The sequence below is a fragment of the Xiphophorus couchianus genome, chromosome 18 (assembly GCF_001444195.1).
Source record: "Xiphophorus couchianus chromosome 18, X_couchianus-1.0, whole genome shotgun sequence".
In the NCBI taxonomy this organism is placed as follows: domain Eukaryota; kingdom Metazoa; phylum Chordata; class Actinopteri; order Cyprinodontiformes; family Poeciliidae; genus Xiphophorus; species Xiphophorus couchianus.
The window spans coordinates 13,409,726-13,429,168 of NC_040245.1; the positions used below are offsets into that span (position 1 = coordinate 13,409,726).

Below are 19,443 nucleotides of genomic sequence, written 5' to 3' on the forward strand. Positions count from 1 at the left end.
GGAATTTATTTATCAAGTGTCCATCTGCAGACCATACAACCTCTAATGTATGCATGGTGTACTGTATAATTAGATCCAGGCTTTTTGAAATGTATATGCACCAAAAGAATGGTTGATTGTAAAGGCATCAGTGAGCATGAATTCAGAGCTTTATAGTGTTTTACATGATTCACTCTTGTATCAGAAACCTGGCTGTGGAATGCATTGCTCTGGACTAAAAATGGGACAGGCACTGTTTTGTTGGAAAAAATTAAACGTGGAGAGTAAACTGTTTGTCAGATATGTCGTGTGTTTGGTTTAATGCCTAAACAGTTCCTCCAGAGCATCCCATGTCTGTTTATAACAGGGATGGACACAGCCAATGAGGGATGTCGGTCCTGGGGTAGCTTGCCTATATAGGACTGCACTACCACCACCTACCATTTCCATTATTGTGCTTGTCTGGCAGTTTTATTTTTCCTAGAAACCTGGACCAGGGCAATATATTATCATAGTCAGTTTTGTTAAGTCACTTTTAAGATCTTTTCCATATTGACTATCATTTTTCTCCTAGAACTAAAGGAGAACTTAAGACTTTTGCAATAGGTATTTGCAATAGATTCATAACTATTGCCTAATCCTGAATACTTGAGGCATATCTAAAGTTCTGCTGTTTTTTCAAGGCAGTTCAGTATGGATCTGGGAGATGCTCTCTGTTTAAAGCAAATTTCTAATTAAGCAATGTGTAGCTCCTATACATGATTGCATGCATCACAATTTCAATTATTAATGTCTGCTTCAGTTGCCAATGTGTCTGTGGCAGCGATGGTCCTGGGCAGCTCTTACTGTGATGGCCAAAGACAGATGTCGGCAATAGCAGTCCTATCTCTCACAGCTCCCTAACATCACAGCAGGCTTGTGTTTCAGGGAGGGCAGCCAGAAGCCAGTGGTTATGATGGTAGAATAAAACTAGTGTTTCAGTGCTGGTGCCTACGATGGTGGGATTTTCCTGGTTTGGATTGCCTTAGCCTATCATTGTCCTGCTTTGAAGCAAGTTTTAGTCTGGGTCTGGGCTGGCTTCTTCACATTGCCTACACGTCTATTCCTGGTCTTTTAGTTTTGAAATAGAAAATCGAAAACAGCTTGGCTAACTGAACAAAAAGCCCTGTTAAAATCAGACAGCCGGCCCTTATTCCCCCTCTTACTTGACTACAGCGCTCAGTAGCCACTTTATCACCCTGCACTGGTGAATGGACCCTCTTCATACTAGTAGGGTCTATGACCTCTTGTTCCCAGATTGGTGTTCTAGATATGGATCTTCATCAAAGGCACTCTTGGTTAGCACTTTCCAGCCCTGTTCAATTGAAGGTAGAGTAGACCGCCTCAGAAAACCAATTGCAGTATAAGGTCTTGTCTGATCGACTCAAACCTCTGTCTTTTTTTTCTGCACCTTTATGTGTTGCTGTTGCGGCTTCCTGCATGTTGGGATATCCAGGAAATCCTTGGCAGTGACTGTAAAATGACCCTCACCTGAACTCACAACTCACCCCAATCCCCACAGGAAGTTGCAGCTTAACCACAGAAAATGGACTCTTTCACATTATAGAGATCCCTTTGAATAGCCTTTTAGACACCGTTCTCACGTTTTTTTCACTGTCCACTTTCTATTTCCCACCCTGACACATACCCACTTAACTCTCTTAGGCTATATATAGCCCAGTCACATGATAGTAAGCATATTGTCCCTTATTTATAGGGTCTGGTTGCCTGCTCTCTATGTATCATTGCATCATTGTGAGTGGAGGCAGCAGCACAGGCTTCATGAATGAACTGATCCTCTGCCAGAGGCTGGGAGATGGCTCCGGTCCCACTGTGATGTCACCCGAGAGATGAAGAGAAGAGCGAGGGGATCTTTATGAATCCTCCCATTCAATTGTTTGACTCTTTCTCAATTGCTTTTAGCCCACCACTGGTTCTCTTATCCCATGGTGGGCTCATTTTACAAGCTGGTGAGTCATTCTCCCCCAGCTCAGCTTCCCCTCAGCCATTCAAGATGCAATCTTTCTATCTTACTCAGTCCTGCCCTGCCCTACCTGGTCATGCCTATCGATGCCTTATCAACTTCAGTCTGAGCCACAACAATCCTAAATTCTCATCCATAACCCAGAATACAGACAAAGATGGCTGGTAATTTAGTGTATCCATGTCTGCTAAAAGGTGTCAGGCAGATTTGTTGTTTTAGTGTGGTAATGTAACAGGAGCGTATGGGCCCATGGAAGTTGTCCCAGTCATAATGACATGAGTAGCAAATCAATACCTTTTACTGCATGTCTATATAAAACACCACTCTCATTTGGTGATTCTTAGAATAGATTAACTTATTATTCATCATGCATCATTAGTAGAAATTGCCTCCAGTTCATTTTTCCACTGTAGGCACCCTTTCTTTCTAAGCCTTGTTGGTGAAATGTGAATGCCTTAATGTTGGCTCATGATTTACACCCTCTCCCACAATTCGTGAGCTAAGTGGATGGGACTCATTTTGCGGACAAACCCACACTGTCTAATGTGGAAAGTGATGACTTGTGGATGCTTTAAGGCTCTGCGCGCACTGACCATGTTGCATCTAATGGGACTCGCAGGCATTGAAATTGTATCAGAACTTCATCATTTACTAGAGATCGTCTAGGTCCGAGCTCGCCTCTTTCCTACTAATGGATTCGTATTATACATTAGCGCTGCCATGGATAACTTTCGTATGGATCATTCGCCATGCAGACTGCTCTATTATCACTTTACTTTTGCATTTAGAGTTTGTCTTTCAATATTGTTCTGCCCTCCTTTTCATGCTTTATACAGAAATAAAACAGAACTGTGCATTTTCTAAATATGCAGGAAGCATATTTTCTTGATGTACATATGTATTTACAGTTTAAGCTTTTAAAAGTAATAAAGCTAATTCTTCAAATGTATGTAAACAAAAAGAACATGTTATAAAAAAACAACAAAACTTGCATTTCACAGTTTAATTTTGTTTGTATTCATGATTCTCACACTTCTCTCATACTTTTCTTCCTTATAAACCCAACATCACTTATACTCTATGGTGTTTAGTGTCTTTTGATGGAGGATTTAGTGCTAAAGTAGGTTTCATTTTGCGTGGGCGAGCACGCACAGCAGCCGGGCTGATAAAAGCGACTGGGAGGGAGAGGACTCAAACGGTTCGAAAGTGCAGACAAACTCCACTCCATCCAGCTCAAATAAACTGCCACATTTTGCCTCTGCCTTCACATCAAAGCACAGACTGTCTGAGCCGTTTGCAACATGAGAGTATCTGCTCTGCTAAGGCCTCTTAAAAGGAAAATATGTTTGATAGAAGGCTAGTTGACATGAATTATCCAGAACTTGCTAAGGTCTTGTTTTTATTATGGAACTGTGAAGTTGAATTGTATGTGCAATGATGTACTTTAAAAAATATTTTTGCGTTATTTTAAGACTGCATTGGCTGGTAACGGATTCTTGCACAGTGGCGGTTCTTGCATGAATGGTACCCTACCTGGTTCCTTTCCATGTCTCTTCCACTGTTTTTTGTCCACAAATTGTAAAAGCAAAAAAAGTTGTTGTTTTTTTTGTTCTCAATAAATGTTTTAAAGACTTCCTGCAGAGTATGGAATACTCCAGTAAGGTTTGAAAACTGCAATTATTCATACTTGCAGTTTTCAACACATTGATTTTTACACTTATTGTAAGGCTGTTTGTCTTACTAATCCTTATAACACAAGTATAACTAGTATTACTTTGCAATTTGGATGCGTTCCTCAGATAAGCAAGAAAAATACAGAAACCTTTTTTCCCTCATCCCCCAAGATGTTCAGCAACAAGAAGAGGAAGGGCAAAACTACCATACACTTTGCTCCATTCAGCCGAGGAAAACCTTCACTACTTCGGCTCCTTTTTTTTGCATCCCAATAATAAATCATGGTATACATTGATACCAGATTCCAATCCATTCCTATTTATTTATTTTTTTCCTATGAAACTTTTTATTTCTGCAAAAGAGAGAAACATGTTAAGACTGGCATAGTTGGATTTAAGTGAACAACCAAAAAAACCATCCTTTGTCCCAGGTCCCTTTTGAACAGGGACAAGAACAACAGAGTGAGCCCAACTTTTTACTAACAGCCAGACAGACACTGATTACATGGGTGAAAGAGGGACAGCTGCTGTGCATTCCAGACAAGGTCGAGACGTCAGTGAGTGGTGAAAACAAGCGTGAGCTGAGCTCTGCTTGGCAGATAAAACCACCCGACGGTGGAGATGCCAAGACATCTGGGCTCAACGAACGGTGGTTCTATGCTGGCTAATGACACAGTTTTCTCTCATACCAATTTGCCTGAAGTGATGAGATGAGTGATTTTTAACAGAATAGAAAGATGAAATGAGGAGATAAAAGTCACAAAAGTTGAGATCTGAAAACCCTTTGCTGTGAATATACTACACCCTAGACACTGCATTATGGTCTGTAAATTCAGTGTTATCTAATACACTGCACGCTAAAGATTATGCTAGATGTGGGCTTATTTTGTAAATGCCTGTGGGCTCTTTGCAGATTGAATGATTAGTTAGAGGGTTGCACTGTCTGCTAAAAAAGTTTTGAGTTTTTTTTTTTTTAGGTCTTTTTCCAGTGCTTTTAGCCTTGAGGTCTTTTTGCCTTTCTTTGCTCATCACATCCCCTGCTTCACCCCCTTTATCCCACACTTCTGCAGCTTGGTCAATCTAATTAGATGAGTGCAAGTCATCAGGCTCTGTTTAAAGCCATCAAAGGCAGCTCTGTTCCCTGCTGGGTGCCCACTGGCAGTGAGCGGAGAACAGTAAACGCAGTGTTGTCACTGCAACCCTCGAGACAGCCCAGCCCCTCTGCTTTCCGAGCCACCCACCAGCAGCCTCTGTGACATCATCACCCCATCCTGTGACCCTTGACCTGTCAGAATGTTTGACCCCATGCTTGGTCTCGCGACAGTAGTCTCACTATGTCAGGGCGATGTGGTAGGGGTCACAGTGTCGCTGATGGGCACCAGGCATCGAGCTCCCACCCAGTGTGTGCAAACAGGGGAGAAGTTTGGGTGTGAGGAGTTTGTAAATAAATTTGTCTCAATTTCAAAAGTTCTTTTGTACAAATCAGGGTCTGTTGTGGCAGAATATTGTTAATCCACACCACAACATATAAAACTTGTTTCTCAGTGATTTCTTGCTTTTTTTCCTGGAAACAGCCATAGCCTCCTCTTTTTATCTAATTTAATTTTTTCTGTTCGATCAAGTTTCTTTTCATAAAGTATAGCGATTCACTCCATTTCTTGTGTTGGTTGTATTAAGTTGTTTGTGCATCACTTTTTCAAATAAAAGCATATTTTATGTATTGTGTTTTGCAGATCCAGAGTGTGGAGACGTCCCCCTTTTGACTCCAGGAAGTAAAGAGATGATGTCCCAGGCTCTGAAAGCCACCTTCAGCGGCTTCACAAAAGAACAGCAAAGGCTGGGTATTCCCAAAGGTAAAGACTGTCAGTTGCTCATTTGTGGAAATTTAATTTTCTAACTTGGGTCTTAGACTATGAAAATCACTTCAAACGCATGTTTTGTTCACCCCTAAAACTTAATTTAATGCATTCCTCAAAAATGACAAAAAAAGAAGAAAAATCTATTCCTACTCCACGCATTATTGTGTAAGCAGACTTTTCTTCTTGAACGGGTGGAAAATGATGTGTTTGCCTATAAACCCAGGCAACCACAAACAGAATTCATGCTGTTTGCAATCAGCCTTGCTGACAGTATTGCAATGTAATCCCACAATAACTGACAACTTTTTTTTTTTTCAAATTTTCATTACCACTGTTGTTTATGTTCCTTTCCTCCTCTACGTTCTTTGTGACACTGTGCAGTTAGTAAGCACAAAACCAGAAAGTATAAGTCCACTCTATTGAATCAATCACTGGTTTAGATGAATGTCTGTATTTGCACTTTTGAATGAGTTTCACAGCAAATATACCAATCATCAGCTATTTATTGCTCTGCAGATCCCAGACAGTGGACAGAAAACCATGTGGCTGAATGGCTTGCATGGACCGTAAATGAGTTCAGCCTGAAGAACGTCGACTTTGAGAAATTTGGTATGAATGGTGCCAACCTGTGTGCGATGGGGAAGGAGCGCTTCTTGGACTTAGCACCTGACTTTGTAGGCGACATCCTTTGGGAACATTTAGAAATGCTCCAGAAAGGTAATGCTACAGTAATCTAAATGAAAAAACAAATCTTTTTTCTGTATTTGCTGTATGAAAAAAAAAAAAAAAAACAGGCTGATTTTATTTTTTCTGACTGAGGATTTTTGTGGCAATTACTTTAGTAACAGGAGCCAAACAGGAAGACACATTTTGGCTCAAGGCATAAATTTTTGATCATGCTGGATGCAGTTACACGATAGAAAAAAAAAGACAAAAAAATCAATGATGAGGTCACTGATGCTTATTCTCTATCCATTTTTTATGAAGAGGATACAAAGCATTTCCCCATCAATGGACTGACCTCCAACTTCCAGGAATCCCGTTATACCTCAGACTATTTTGTCAGTAAGTACTCATCACAATCATTGTCAGTTGTGCTCTCTAATTGCCAAATATGCATGCGTAAGAAATGATTGAAAGTGAATCAGCTTTGTGAATGCAAACAATTCAGTAATGCATTAATCCACATTAACATTGTAAATAACTCTAAATTTAGGTTCTGCATAGGGTTAGGGTTTGTGCATTAAGTGATTCAGAAAATGTATAATTTGAGCATTTTTTGTATCATTTCAACACGAGAGGAATGCTGACTGTACTACCCTTTGCTTCTTTTATCCTTCTGTTTTATGTTTTGCTCTTGCTATCCCCATTAACTTGCCTCTGTGTTTTCAGGCTATGGTATTGAGCATGCTCAGTGTGTCCCTCCTTCTGAATACTCAGAACCGGGCTTCATCACGGAGTCATATCAGACGCTTCATCCCATCAGCTCTGAGGAACTGCTCACACTCAAGTATGAAAGTGAATACCCCGGGATCATCCTACGAGACACAGCCCTCAACTCCATGCAGGGCGACTATTTCTCTGTCAAGCAGGAAGTGGTGTCCCCCGACAATATGTGTGTGGGACGCCTCAGTCGAGGTGAGGAGCCATATATGATATAGTGCTTTGCAAAAGTATTCATACCCTTTACGTATTTCCTCATTTTGCGACGTTACAAGCACAAACTTTATTGTATGTTACTAAGATTTTTTTAGGTAGACCAGCACATAATAGTGTGTAGCTCTGAAGTGGAAAGAACATAGTAAAATGTTTTCAACATATTTGCTCAAAATAAAAAAATATGAAGTGTGACATACACTTGTATTCAACCTCTTTTACTGTGATACTTTGAAGTAAAATCTAATTCAAATGCCTTCAGATTCAAGATAGGATGTTCCTTTATTGATCTCCAAGCCAGGCATTACAGCAATAAAACCACAAATAAATTGCAAAGTAATGCTGTCTCAGAATAAACCCAACTGTTCTATAAATGCCTCAAACACTTGTTACAAATGTTAGTGAACAAACAGCATCATAAAAACCAAACAACACAGCAGACAGGTTAAGCATACAGTTCCAAAATAGTTTAGAGTAGAGTTCTATTCTAATACATGCAAAGCCATATCTGTAGCAAATGCCTAACACTGAACATAATCCTGAAATCACCATAACCATATCCAAAAACTTATGAGAAGTAAGTTTTCAGATCCTAAAAATTTTAAAAACCACTATTATTCTTCCACTTTCTAATTTGACACAGTTTTATGTTGGTCTGTCAAACAAAATTGATTAGTTTGTGTAACAGGAAAATATGTGAAAAAGTTCAAATGTTTTGAATGGCTTTGCAAAACATTTCCCTTATCCCAGGTAAATTCTTTCAGTCATTGAAAGTAGCAAACATCCATGCCAAACTGAATATTTATTTTAACCTGAGTTACTAAATCTACCCATAGGTGCATGCATGTGTTTGTGTGGGTGTGTGCAAACGTTGGAGGTGTCTGTGGGTGTCGGCCTGCGTGTGATTGTGCTGAAGCTACCAGAATCTTGTCATGCCACATCAGTGTGTACGCATTAGAAGAGAAGAAAAGCAGGCCCTCTGGTTGGTTTGTGGTTCATGCAAACCTGCCTCACATACTCTAGACTAGGTTGGGAAAAAAAGAAAAGCCTATTGTTTTTGTCAGAGTGATACACGAACCAAAGCCACAATGTGTTCTCTGCTTACCGCTTGTCCCTTATGTAAAGCAGTTCAAGTGGTGTAACCTTAAAGAAGGACGTTTTTTTCTGTCTTGTTTTTCTTGGCCTCTTTTCCTCGATTCAGTTTCTATGTTCTGCGTAAGGAGATAGAAGTGTCATCCTCGGTTAGCAAGCAAGGGGTTTTCTCATGAAACAGTTTGCTTTTTTTAAAATGTGCAGGCTTGTTTTCTCTCCCAAGTGATAGTTTACAGAGGACTTAGCATCGTGGTTTACATTTTAAGCCATGAAGAGAGAGGCTTTTCTTCTCACAAATCCCCAGCTGTATAAATGAATAGCATCTGCCATGTACACCATTGAACGCCCTCCCACCTCCCTTTTAGTCGTTTAAGCGTTTGCCTGCAAGATTTAAGGTTCAATCTTCACGCAACACACATACCGCACTCTCAAGCATTGTGTTGTGCTTGCTCGACGTGGGAAAGTGCTTTGTATCCCGGCTGATATCCACATGTGGCTTCAATTTTACCAGCTGAAGATCTCTGCATTGGTTGAGGCATTGCATTATCTGTCATTTGTTAATGACTTACCATTCAAAGACGCCGCTTATCTTTCCCAGGGCCAAAAATAGCAAGACAGTTTGTGGGATTGTCTTACATTTAGAATCAAATCCAAATGGTGGTTGTAAAAGCGAAATGGGGTGTGAAATGGAGAGAGTGGCAGAACTGTATGGCTTAGTGGCACACAAAGGTTTTACTTCTAGAGTGTTTTATTTGTCCCTTTTATAATTTTTGCTCATAAGTTGGCTATTTTCCAGTTATTGCATTAAAACACTGAAATCAGAAATTCTTTTATGCAAAAGTATTCTTTCACCGTGAGCTTTTTTACATTTTAACCTTCGGTGTCATTCATGTAATACACCAACACAAAAGTAGTACATCATTGGGGAAATGCATGATTTTCAATTTTAAATAAAATACACTGTAGCCAATTTTCTTCTGAAGGCAAGTTGCATCCTAACTAATAAACAGGTGTATAATTTAATCCCAGTGCAGATATAGCTGTAGATGGAATGGACATTAGTAAATTACCAAGATACACATGAGAGTAAAGTTGGGAGTAAAGTTGTGGAGATGCTTAAATCACAGTTGTGGGATAAGACAATATTCCAAACATCTTACAGAGCACTGCTGCAAAGCAGAAAAGTCGGAATAAGAATGACCCTGAACATGCAGCCAGAGCTAATGTAATGGTTTAAATTATTGTATATTTAGTTGTTAGTTTGGATCAAAATCCAACTGAGAATCTGTTTCCAGATTTTGAAATTGCTCTTCACACATGCTGTCCAAGAAATCTGACATTTATTTTGCTTTTATTAAGCCTTTTTCAAAGACTTCATACAAGAAAAAATACAAATGTATATTATATTGCTTTAAAGTCTCCCATTGTAGTAAAGTTAACGGTCGTCCTTAATAACAAATCTTTTTTCCCCATTGTTCCAATGTCCTTCCAGGTAAGCTCGGTGGCCAGGACTCCTTCGAGAGCATCGATAGCTTTGAAAGCTGCGACCGACTGACCCAGTCGTGGAGCAGCCAGTCCTCATTCAGCAGCCTGCAGCGGGTACCATCCTATGACAGCTTTGACTCGGAAGACTACCCCACTGCCTTGCATGGCCACAAGCCCAAGGGCACCTTCAAAGACTACGTGAGGGAGCGCTCTGACCTCAGCAAGGATAAGCCCGTCATCCCAGCGGCAGCGCTGGCAGGATACACAGGTAAGACGACCAGAAGTCAAACATCAAATGGGACAATTTCATTGCTTGAAAAGTTTTTCGGGGACACTTGGAAAGTTAAGCTTCAAACTAGAGTGTTTAGAAAATGACACAAAAATAATTACATTTTTCAATTAAAATGATAGCTTTATAGGTAGTGCCTTTATGCCATCGCCAGACTTCAAGTGAGAAAAGCTGTTGCTCCTTTTAGTTTCACTGCACAGCTGTAACACACTTGTTGATGCTCTGCAAAAGTCCCACGTGTGGGAGTTTTGTATTTGCACCACTTTTAGAATAGAAAAAGAGAAACAGCTTTTACCCAAGTTGCCCAAGTTACGCAGATCAAAGAAAACAAAATAGATTTTGCTCCTGCCTCCTCCTCCTTCTTCTTTGCTCTCTATTTTTCTTTCTCACCCTCTTGTTCTACCTTCACTTCTCATCTACCTCATTGGTATCTGCAGCCCGCATCTAAACCTATTTTTCCAGGTCGTCCTAGCAACGGTGGTGAAAAAAAAAAGAAATTATGCCTGCCCTTGCTCGTAGCACTACAGCAAAATTATCTCTTCATCTTATTGAGGCATCTTCGCACTCATACATGCTCGAAAAAGCTGCTTGACGTACGCTCTTCAGGTTCACTAAGATGTTAAGATACTCGCAAACCTCTAAAGCAAATGCACTATTTCTGCATCTGTTTCAGGTTTTGGTTTAAATTCTGCTGCTGTTGCCTTGAATTGTTAACCTGATGTGTGTGGCAAGATAAATGTTTTATCATTGTTTTTGTTTGGAGCTGTCATTGGGTTGATTTAATCTCAATGTTGATTTCATAATACCTGAGGAGAAGTCTTGAACCGGTTTTCTCATTTGTTCCTCTGTAAAGCAAAATTTTGAAGACTGTTGATGGCTTGCAGTGCAGACACTGCACCGGGACTTTTTCCGTCTTGCTTAAAATTATAGTCACAAGAGTGCACCACTGTTTGTAATAAAAAAAGGGAAAATCCCAGCAAATTTTTCTAACGTCACAAACAATACATACACGAGATCTCATTAGACGGACCCAAAGTCGGTATGCACAAGTTAATTCTTCATGTGCATGGTTATTAGTTCAAAAGCCACTTGTGGAACAATGAGTCATTCATTTGTAATGATGCTGGAAAGATCTTCTAATGGATTTATAATCAAATAACAAAGAGAAGATGCAGCTCCTCTAGAACCATTAGAGTTCCACGATGCTCCCTGCACCCTTTTTGACCAAAATGGCAAACTGCTAAAAAAAACAAAACAAAAACCTTTGCAAAAGGGTTTGGCTTTTTTGGCATAATCACTTGTCTTTACAAAAAGTACAATTAACAAAATAATTGTTGCTAAAATATTTGTCATGCAGGTTCTGTTTCAGGTGCAATGTGTTGTAGTGTCATTTCAACCTGAAGAAAAAAGCTTTCATCAGCTTTATAGTAGAATGCAAGGTGAAAGTACATTCAACAACCAACTGTTTTAGAGACGCCTGCTCAGCAATTTTCTGGCAGCAACCAAGAGAGTTTAGAAATCTCCACTTGCTGAAGTTCAAATAAGGTATCAGAAATGAGATTTAGTCAATTTGAATTTGGCAGAGTTGTGTGTCTCAGAGAACCTGGTCTGAGAATTTACAAACTACTGATTTACTGGAATTTTCATGCAAAATCATCTCTGATTTGCAGAGCACGGTCCAAAAAAGGGGGACATTTTATCTGAACTGAAATTGTGTGGAATGCATTGTTTTTGCCAGAGCTGAACATTATTTAAAAACCACAAGCTACCTGAGTACTGATGATGACCATCTCCATCCCTTTCTGACCACAATGCACACATAATCCTGTCGCAATAAGAAGTAAATCAATTTAACACATGACAAATTAAAACTCAATAATTTCCATTTGCATGATTTATTGCGTTTCTCTTTCTCTCTCTCTATCTACTACCTCTTTTTTCAACGATACTTTTGTTTACAGACTTCATGATTTCTTTTATTTGTTGCTTCTGTTGTTTTGTTTATTTAGTTTTGATATTAAAAATGTCTTCCAGTGTTAAATGTTCATTAGAATTTAAAGTTTATTGATTTTTGGGAATATGTCCTTGCATTATTATGCCATTACCATTATATGACTTGAAAATTGTTAATTGTTTACCACAATAACTTCCCGGGGATGAGTTAGAAAAAAATAGAAAATATAAAGAAAATTGAAGCTTAAATTTAGATTAAACAAGCTCAGAAACATTTCCAAAACAGCGTTTATGATAACTCGACAAGTTGCTCTGCGTGGTTTCCTGTCCCGGTGTGACAGGTGACACTTAAAGCGAGGACAGGGAGTCAGATAAGGCTGCTGAGTGATAAGTGAAGCTCCAGTTGTCATCTTTGCAGGTTTCCTGTGAGAGCTTGATATTTACACCTCTGTCTACTCTAACACCAGGCAGCTTTAAAAACTGCTAAACCCTCAAAATTGTAATACTGATAATATGTGGATCTTTTTCTTTCTCTGCTGAAAGACATTTTTTTTTCTTGCAATAAATTAATATGACATTTAATTAAACAATGAATTAGTCTTGCTAATAGTTTTACTAATAACCAAAAATGACATTAGTAAAAAGCTCCATTCGTCTATCAGTGTTCCTGTTTCTGTCTTAGCTGCAGATATTTAACCCCTTAACTGTCAGCCGCAAAACGCTTACATGTTTGTTACTGGGTCCATGAGGACACTGGCGTCCTCATGACATTTAAGAGGGTTTCATGGCACATGTGGTATACCATTAATTGCATGCTAAAGATTGCTGCAAATGAAAGCCTATACCCTTTTGCCACAGTGTATGCTTTTTCAATGAAGCTCTTTGTACATGAAGAGAGCAACATATTTTTGGAAACTTTTTTTTTTTTTTGGAATGGATCGCCTCTGAAAGCACAGCAGGCCGGTATCACCCATGTATGCGGGCTGACTTCAGCTCAATTTTGAACATTTCGGGCCTGAAAGACAGAGACTGTTGCAAAGAAGCCACTTTCTAAAACCAAAGTGGCTGTTTGTTCTGCACCCTCTTCAGTCCCAGCAGGAGTTTTATAAAAAGCTCCACGAAATGCCATTTCAAGCTTTCGGCCCACGCGTCTGTTTCACTGAAAGCTTTGGTTTTGTGTTGTGTAAGGGCACATACGGTTTTTTTTCTTAGGCACTCGCGAGTCACAGAGAGTGAGACAGATAGGTGAGTATAGCTAAACTGCTGAGGCGGCGCATGCTGCACAGGCAGGTGTGATTTCAACATGCGAGCCTCAAAAGTGGGCGCGTTCTTCTATGTAAAGAAAACCACACGATCAAAGTGTAGCGCAGTGAATCTAGTTCATAGACAAAACCTTTTTTTTATCCTCTTTGATCTGCCTTTCCACCTTTTTCCATCAAGTGATACAAACTTCTGTATTAGTGTTTAAAATATGTTTTATTGGGTTACTATTTTAGTCCTTTTTCTTAAAAAATACAACCATATTGTAGTATACATGAGGCTTTGGAGCTGTTCTCTTCTTGAGGCACTGGTTGTAAGTCGTTAGATGTGCTGCAGAAGCCCAGAGGCAGCGCCTCTTTTTTAAAATGATGATTTCATCAGTAAGGAACTCATACAGACACAGACTCTAGATTCACATACTGTACGCTGTACTGGCAGACAAGGGAATACATGATGAATGAGACTGTTGTATTTAGGAGGACATTTGGTTCCACTGCTTTCCTTCAGCCTGACCCAGATCAGAAGGTTTACTTTGTCCCTCTTCAGACCTAAGTGAATAATTGGCATGAATATTTAACAGTTTCATATTTAGGACTGGACCGTGTTACATGTGGCATTCTGGTTGACCTTAAAATCAGTTATTTTTTTCTTCTTTCCTGGTGAGTGTATCTTGTACTGCAGTAAGTTGCGAAATCTCTGAAAGCAAGTTATACCCACAACTGTTCCTTAAGACCTTGGTTTGTATGCAGCATTACCATTCTATGGATGCAGGGCATTGTTATCTATACTGCAGAGTTTTAATAACTTAAACCAGTTGATAAACTTCAGAACTTGGCAATGTTCCCTTAAGCCAGATCTCCTTTGGCCTGAGCTAACACTTACCTCAGTAATTCCTCACACCAGCCAGCATCAGCACAAACAATGCCTTCTCTCCAAGTAAGCTGCCTAAACAAAACGCCTCCTTCAAACATGCTCTCACATCTGTTCCACAGGCAGTGGCCCCATCCAGCTGTGGCAGTTTCTCCTGGAGTTGCTGACCGACAAGTCCTGCCAGTCCTTCATCAGCTGGACAGGCGACGGCTGGGAGTTTAAGCTCTCTGACCCAGATGAGGTGAGAGGCTGTGACCCTGTTGGTCACTGGCACACGAGATGGGAGGTCCTAAGTGTTTGGCCAGATGAAAAAGATATCTTCTTTGTGAAAACAGTTCCCTATTGTTTCTGACTTCAGTAATTATGTAGCATGGTATTTAGGCTGGTCTACCATGAGTATATACTATTTAAATACAGTATATACTTTATAGTACCTGGCAAAAGTTCTTTTTCATGTTTTGTCACATGACAATTCCAGTTAAATCAACTGGATTTAACTGGGATTTTATGACAGACCTACACAAAACTCTACATATTTGTAAACTGGAAGGGATCGTTCATCCATCCATCCATCCATTTTCCGTTCACCCTTGTCCCTAATGGGGTCGGGAGGGTTGCTGGTGCCTATCTCCAGCTACGTTCCAGGCGGGAGGCGGGGTTCACCCTGGACAGGTCGCCAGTCTGTCGCAGAGCAACACAGAGACATACAGGACAAACAACCATTCACACACAACACACACCCCTAGGGAGAATTTAGATAGACCAATTAACCTAGGGAGGAAGCCGGAGTACCCGGAGAGAACCCACGCATGCACAGGGAGAACATGCAAACTCCATGCAGAAAGACCCCGGCCGGGAATCGAACCCAGGACCTTCTTGCTGCAAGGCAACAGTGCTACCAACTGCGCCACTGTGCAGCCCGCAGGGATCATTCATAGTTTTCAAAATTATTAACAAAAACCCAATCCCAAGACATTATGTGATATATCTGCCTGTAAGCTAGACTTTTTGCAGCCAGTCTATTTTCCCTTAGTTCCGCCAATCTTCCCATTAACTCTGACCAGCTTCCTCTCTCACATTAGAAAAAATGACACACTCAGGATTATGCTACCACTCCACAAGATACCCAACAGGGTGGTTTCTTTAGGGCTATGCAGTATTGTTTTTCTGTAACTTACTGCATTTCTAACTTTGGTTTTATGTGACCAGAGAGAGTTTTTCCATATTTTGCTATTCTGGAAAACTGATAAGTGCTCTCCCAGCTTTTCTCTAATTAATGTTTCCTTTCCTTTGGCAGCTTAGATAGTCAGCCATGTTAAATTACATACAACTGGGCTGTATATACTAGGGAGTTTACTAGTTAAGGTCGTTATTTACCATGTAACATATTTATGGTTATCACAATAAAAAATACAACTCTGGAAAAAATTAAGAGACCACTTAAAATGATCAGTTTTTATGATTTTACTTTTTATAAGTATATTTCTGAGTAAAATTGACCTTGTTTTTTTATTCTGTGAACCACTGACAACATGTCTCCAAAATTCCAAGCAAAAATTTAGTATTTATTTGCAGAAAAAATGAAATGGTTATAATGATGAAAAGATGCAGTGCTTTCAGACCTCAAATAATGTAAAAACAAAACAAGTTTATATTAATTTAGTGCCAACAATACTAAGGAAGAGTTCATAAATCAATACTTGGTGGAATAACCATAAGGTTTTCAATGGGGTTCAGTGCAATGATCTCTTTTTTTTCCAGCTTCTAGTAATTTTACTTGTAAAAAGCAATTGAGAACAGTATGTAGTTTTTCTTCCATTTTACAATGATGTGCTACCTTGTGTCGATCTATCATATAAAATCTTTATCAAATACAGAGATTTGTGATTGTAAGGTAGCAAAATCTGAACTTTTTTTACATAAGTCATTTTAATTTTTATTTTTATTTTGATGTGCTCTTTCGTTCTCTCTGTGCAGGTTGCCCGGAGGTGGGGCAAAAGGAAAAACAAACCCAAGATGAATTATGAGAAACTAAGCCGTGGCCTGCGCTATTATTATGACAAGAATATCATCCACAAGACATCTGGGAAGCGCTATGTCTACCGCTTTGTCTGTGACTTGAAAAGCTTGCTGGGCTACACACCCGAAGAGCTGCACGCAATGTTGGACGTAAAGCCTGATATAGACGAGTGAAAGCAGAACTGGTGAAAAGAGCAAAAACAAACTTAGGACAAAAGTTGAGCTACTGGGACTGAAGCTCATAAAGTTGTCTTAACTGTTTGATAAGAGTTGATTATCCATTTTTCTGGGGGGACCGAAAAGTTTTTAATGACTCGGTGTGGTCTTTGTTGGATTTGAGCTCCAGTCTTTGAGACCACGTTTCAAAAGGAAGGCAGAAGCCAAAAAAAACCTGTATTCACAACCTGTTGGAATTGACGAGTGTGCATGAATGTGTGAGTGAGTGTGGGATTGTGCGCGCATCTGACATAATACTGGTATTATTTAGCAGCTCAAGGTAAATGAGATGCTACTGGGTAGAATTATCAGGTTATCTTGTGTTCTGTTTAAGTAGCAAAGAGGGGGAGGCGAGAGCTCTGCGATACAAGGTGTGAATGAACGAAGTCGAGAAGGAGCCTTTTTAAAGTAACTTGTTTCATTTTTGAGGTAAGCAACAAGCAGGTGAAAGGTTTCTGCTGAGATAACAGTTGCCAAAATGTCAAAACTGAACTGATATTTACAACCATTATCACTGTTTCTCTCCTGCAAGGAGAGTGTTTTCAGCAAGGACCAAAAAAGTGTAATGTAGGATTTGATGTTTGAGGACCATATGCTTGTGCCAGTATTATATTGTTAGAGCACCCAATTTAAGTCCACCAGTCCGATTACTGGGCAGAGTATTTTTGTCTTTAAGTGTTTCAAATTAGACTTCATCATTGAATGCCAAGTTACACTGTTCTGTTCTCATGGAGCCCATAGCAGAAATGTGCCGATTTGAGTCAGACAACACTATAGACACACTGGCCCTGTGCGCTGTCAGGTTTGAAGAGCCTGTTGAAGATTACTCATACCCAAAGAGGTCTGCAAGACAACCGAAAGAAGCCGTTACTTTTGAAACTGACGCTTTCACCTTTATGTACATGTCGACATCTTGTTAGGGACACATTCTGTGACTGAAACGTATGCATTTTTGCATAATGCCTCCAGTATTAGCAAACTGTAGACAATCTATGTGGGGAGAATCAGTAGACGTTGGTGCAAATTAGATGAACAATCTTGTCAGTTCACTGTCCACATCAACCAATCATTTTAATGATGTTTTAATGGTCCTGTCTGTCTGTCCTGTAAAGGTTATTATAGTGATTGGCGGGTTTTTACATAACCATAAGAATGTCAAATGTGGGTCAATTTTTGTTTGTTATGCAGAACATTTTGTCCATAAGAAAGTAACTAGAGTAGTGTGAAGGTATAATGAAAGAAAACAGAAAGGTAATAGACAAATGTGGACTTTAGAGAATGGGAACCTGTTTGTTATGAATGAAGGTCATGGAAAGAAGTACATGGATAGTGCAGGTGAATTATCACTTAGACAACAGAAGGGACACAAGCTGATTTGTGTGGCTCTTGCATGGCTGATGGCAGACTATTCAGATTGTAGTTTATGTGCGTTTTTATCAATGATCAAAATAATATATGTCTCAGAGAGTGTCGTATTCTAAGAGCACATTTATAACAATTCACTGGCTACATTTTAGGCAAATTGGCAGCGGTTTCCTCCCCAAACAATGGGAACAGTGTCGGTACACTGGGAAATGCCAAAGTTGAATATTATCCTAAAATACTATGTTATTGTTTACAGTGGCTGAATGTTACCCATATGGATGAAAATAGCTTTAGAGATGTCTATTTGTACAGATTGTATTTCATAATGCTTTACTGAGACCCGGATTACACAAATAATCAGGAGACAAAGCAGGAATAATAACCAAAACTCGTGAGGTCTTTTGGCTACGGTGCTTTGGGTGTCTACAACGTTTGACACAGAGCAGAAATTTCTCATGTATTTGGAAAGTGTTGTCTTTTATCTTTTTTTTAAAATTATTTTTATATTTGTTAAGCAGACAGTTTTTGGACAAAGTCTTTGCCATTTCGGGTTTCCCCACTGAGTGCAGAGAAGAGATGCTGTATTTGTTCTTCTTGTCTAACTGGTAAAAAGCTCCGATATCAAGCACTGACTCTCAAACCTGTGTTGCTGTTACAACAGAGAATTGGATCCTAAAAATGTATTAAACTGCACTGTATGTTATTTTCTTTCTACATGTTGTTTCAAAACGGTGTTTATTATTTTGTGTTTTTTTTTTTGTTTTTTTTTTGCCATGATGTTCATAACAAAGGACAACTTTAATGCCTATAATGTTAATATTTTTTTTAAAATGTGTTTTGTCAGGAACCATTCTGTTGTTCAATGTGGGAGACTACAATCTACTGCAGGACTTGTGTTAGCAGTGACAAGAACATACACACCAATATTTTGTGGCATATGCATATCTCAAAATGGATTTTAGAAGGAAAGCCTTATTGTTTTTTTATGGATGTTATTCTTTTCTGTATATTTTATAGTGTCTTTGTATTTTTGTTATGAGATCATTTTTATTGTATTTAGTTCACAAACATTTGAATATTTTTCAATAATTTATATTTTATAAAAGACGAGAGACGCAGACAGCTGGTGCTTTCATGGGAATTTAAAGGTAGCGCAGGACAAAAATAATGTAGCGGATTTTATTTCCAATTGTCTGTTTTGTTTTTTTGTTCTTTTTTATATCGAAAATAGTCCTGTCTGCTTGAGGAAAAAAAGGCTGATGCTGGCCCATCAATGATTTCTGCTGGAAAGGTTTTATAAACTGTAGCTTCTATTTCTAAAATGTACTTAATGTACTTCAAAATGTTATAAAATATATGTGAAGAAAGACTTTAGCATTCTGTGTGGTGTGTTATTTAATTTATTCGTCATTCATCTTGCATAGGCAAGGTTTGGAACTTTGCGATCAGGTGTTTTTTTGGGGAATGAGATTATTTTTGACATATGCTGTATCTACATTATCTTACATACAGTGTGAAAGTGTGTGCATTTGAAAACGATCTTGTAAGTTTTAGTTTTGAATCAATTTATGGTGCATCAACTTTAAGATAATATCAAATAGGGCCCTGGGCAACTCAGTTGATGAAGTCATGTGCCGAGGCTGTAGTCCTTGATGTGATTGTTATTCCTGGCTTCAGACCATTTAATGCATGTCTCACCCTTCT

General features: G+C 39.2%; 1 protein-coding gene across 6 annotated transcripts in view; it reads left to right on the forward strand.

Annotated features, from left to right (window-relative positions):
• ets1 (v-ets avian erythroblastosis virus E26 oncogene homolog 1) overlaps window positions 1-19,113 on the forward strand; it is a 43,320-nt gene extending 24,207 nt beyond the window's left edge. For 4 of the 6 annotated variants that reach the window (XM_028045508.1, XM_028045509.1, XM_028045512.1 and 1 more), the window contains 7 exons: window positions 5,409-5,528; window positions 6,051-6,251; window positions 6,522-6,599; window positions 6,927-7,172; window positions 9,775-10,035; window positions 14,262-14,380; window positions 16,117-16,332. In XM_028045508.1, the coding sequence (XP_027901309.1) occupies window positions 5,409-5,528; window positions 6,051-6,251; window positions 6,522-6,599; window positions 6,927-7,172; window positions 9,775-10,035; window positions 14,262-14,380; window positions 16,117-16,332 (1,241 nt within the window). Of the gene's footprint in view, window positions 1-5,408; window positions 5,529-6,050; window positions 6,252-6,521; window positions 6,600-6,926; window positions 7,173-9,774; window positions 10,036-14,261; window positions 14,381-16,116 lie in introns of all 6 variants that reach the window. The other 2 variants (XM_028045511.1, XM_028045510.1) reach the window with 2 other exon arrangements.
• The last annotated feature ends 330 nt before the right edge of the window (window positions 19,114-19,443 follow it).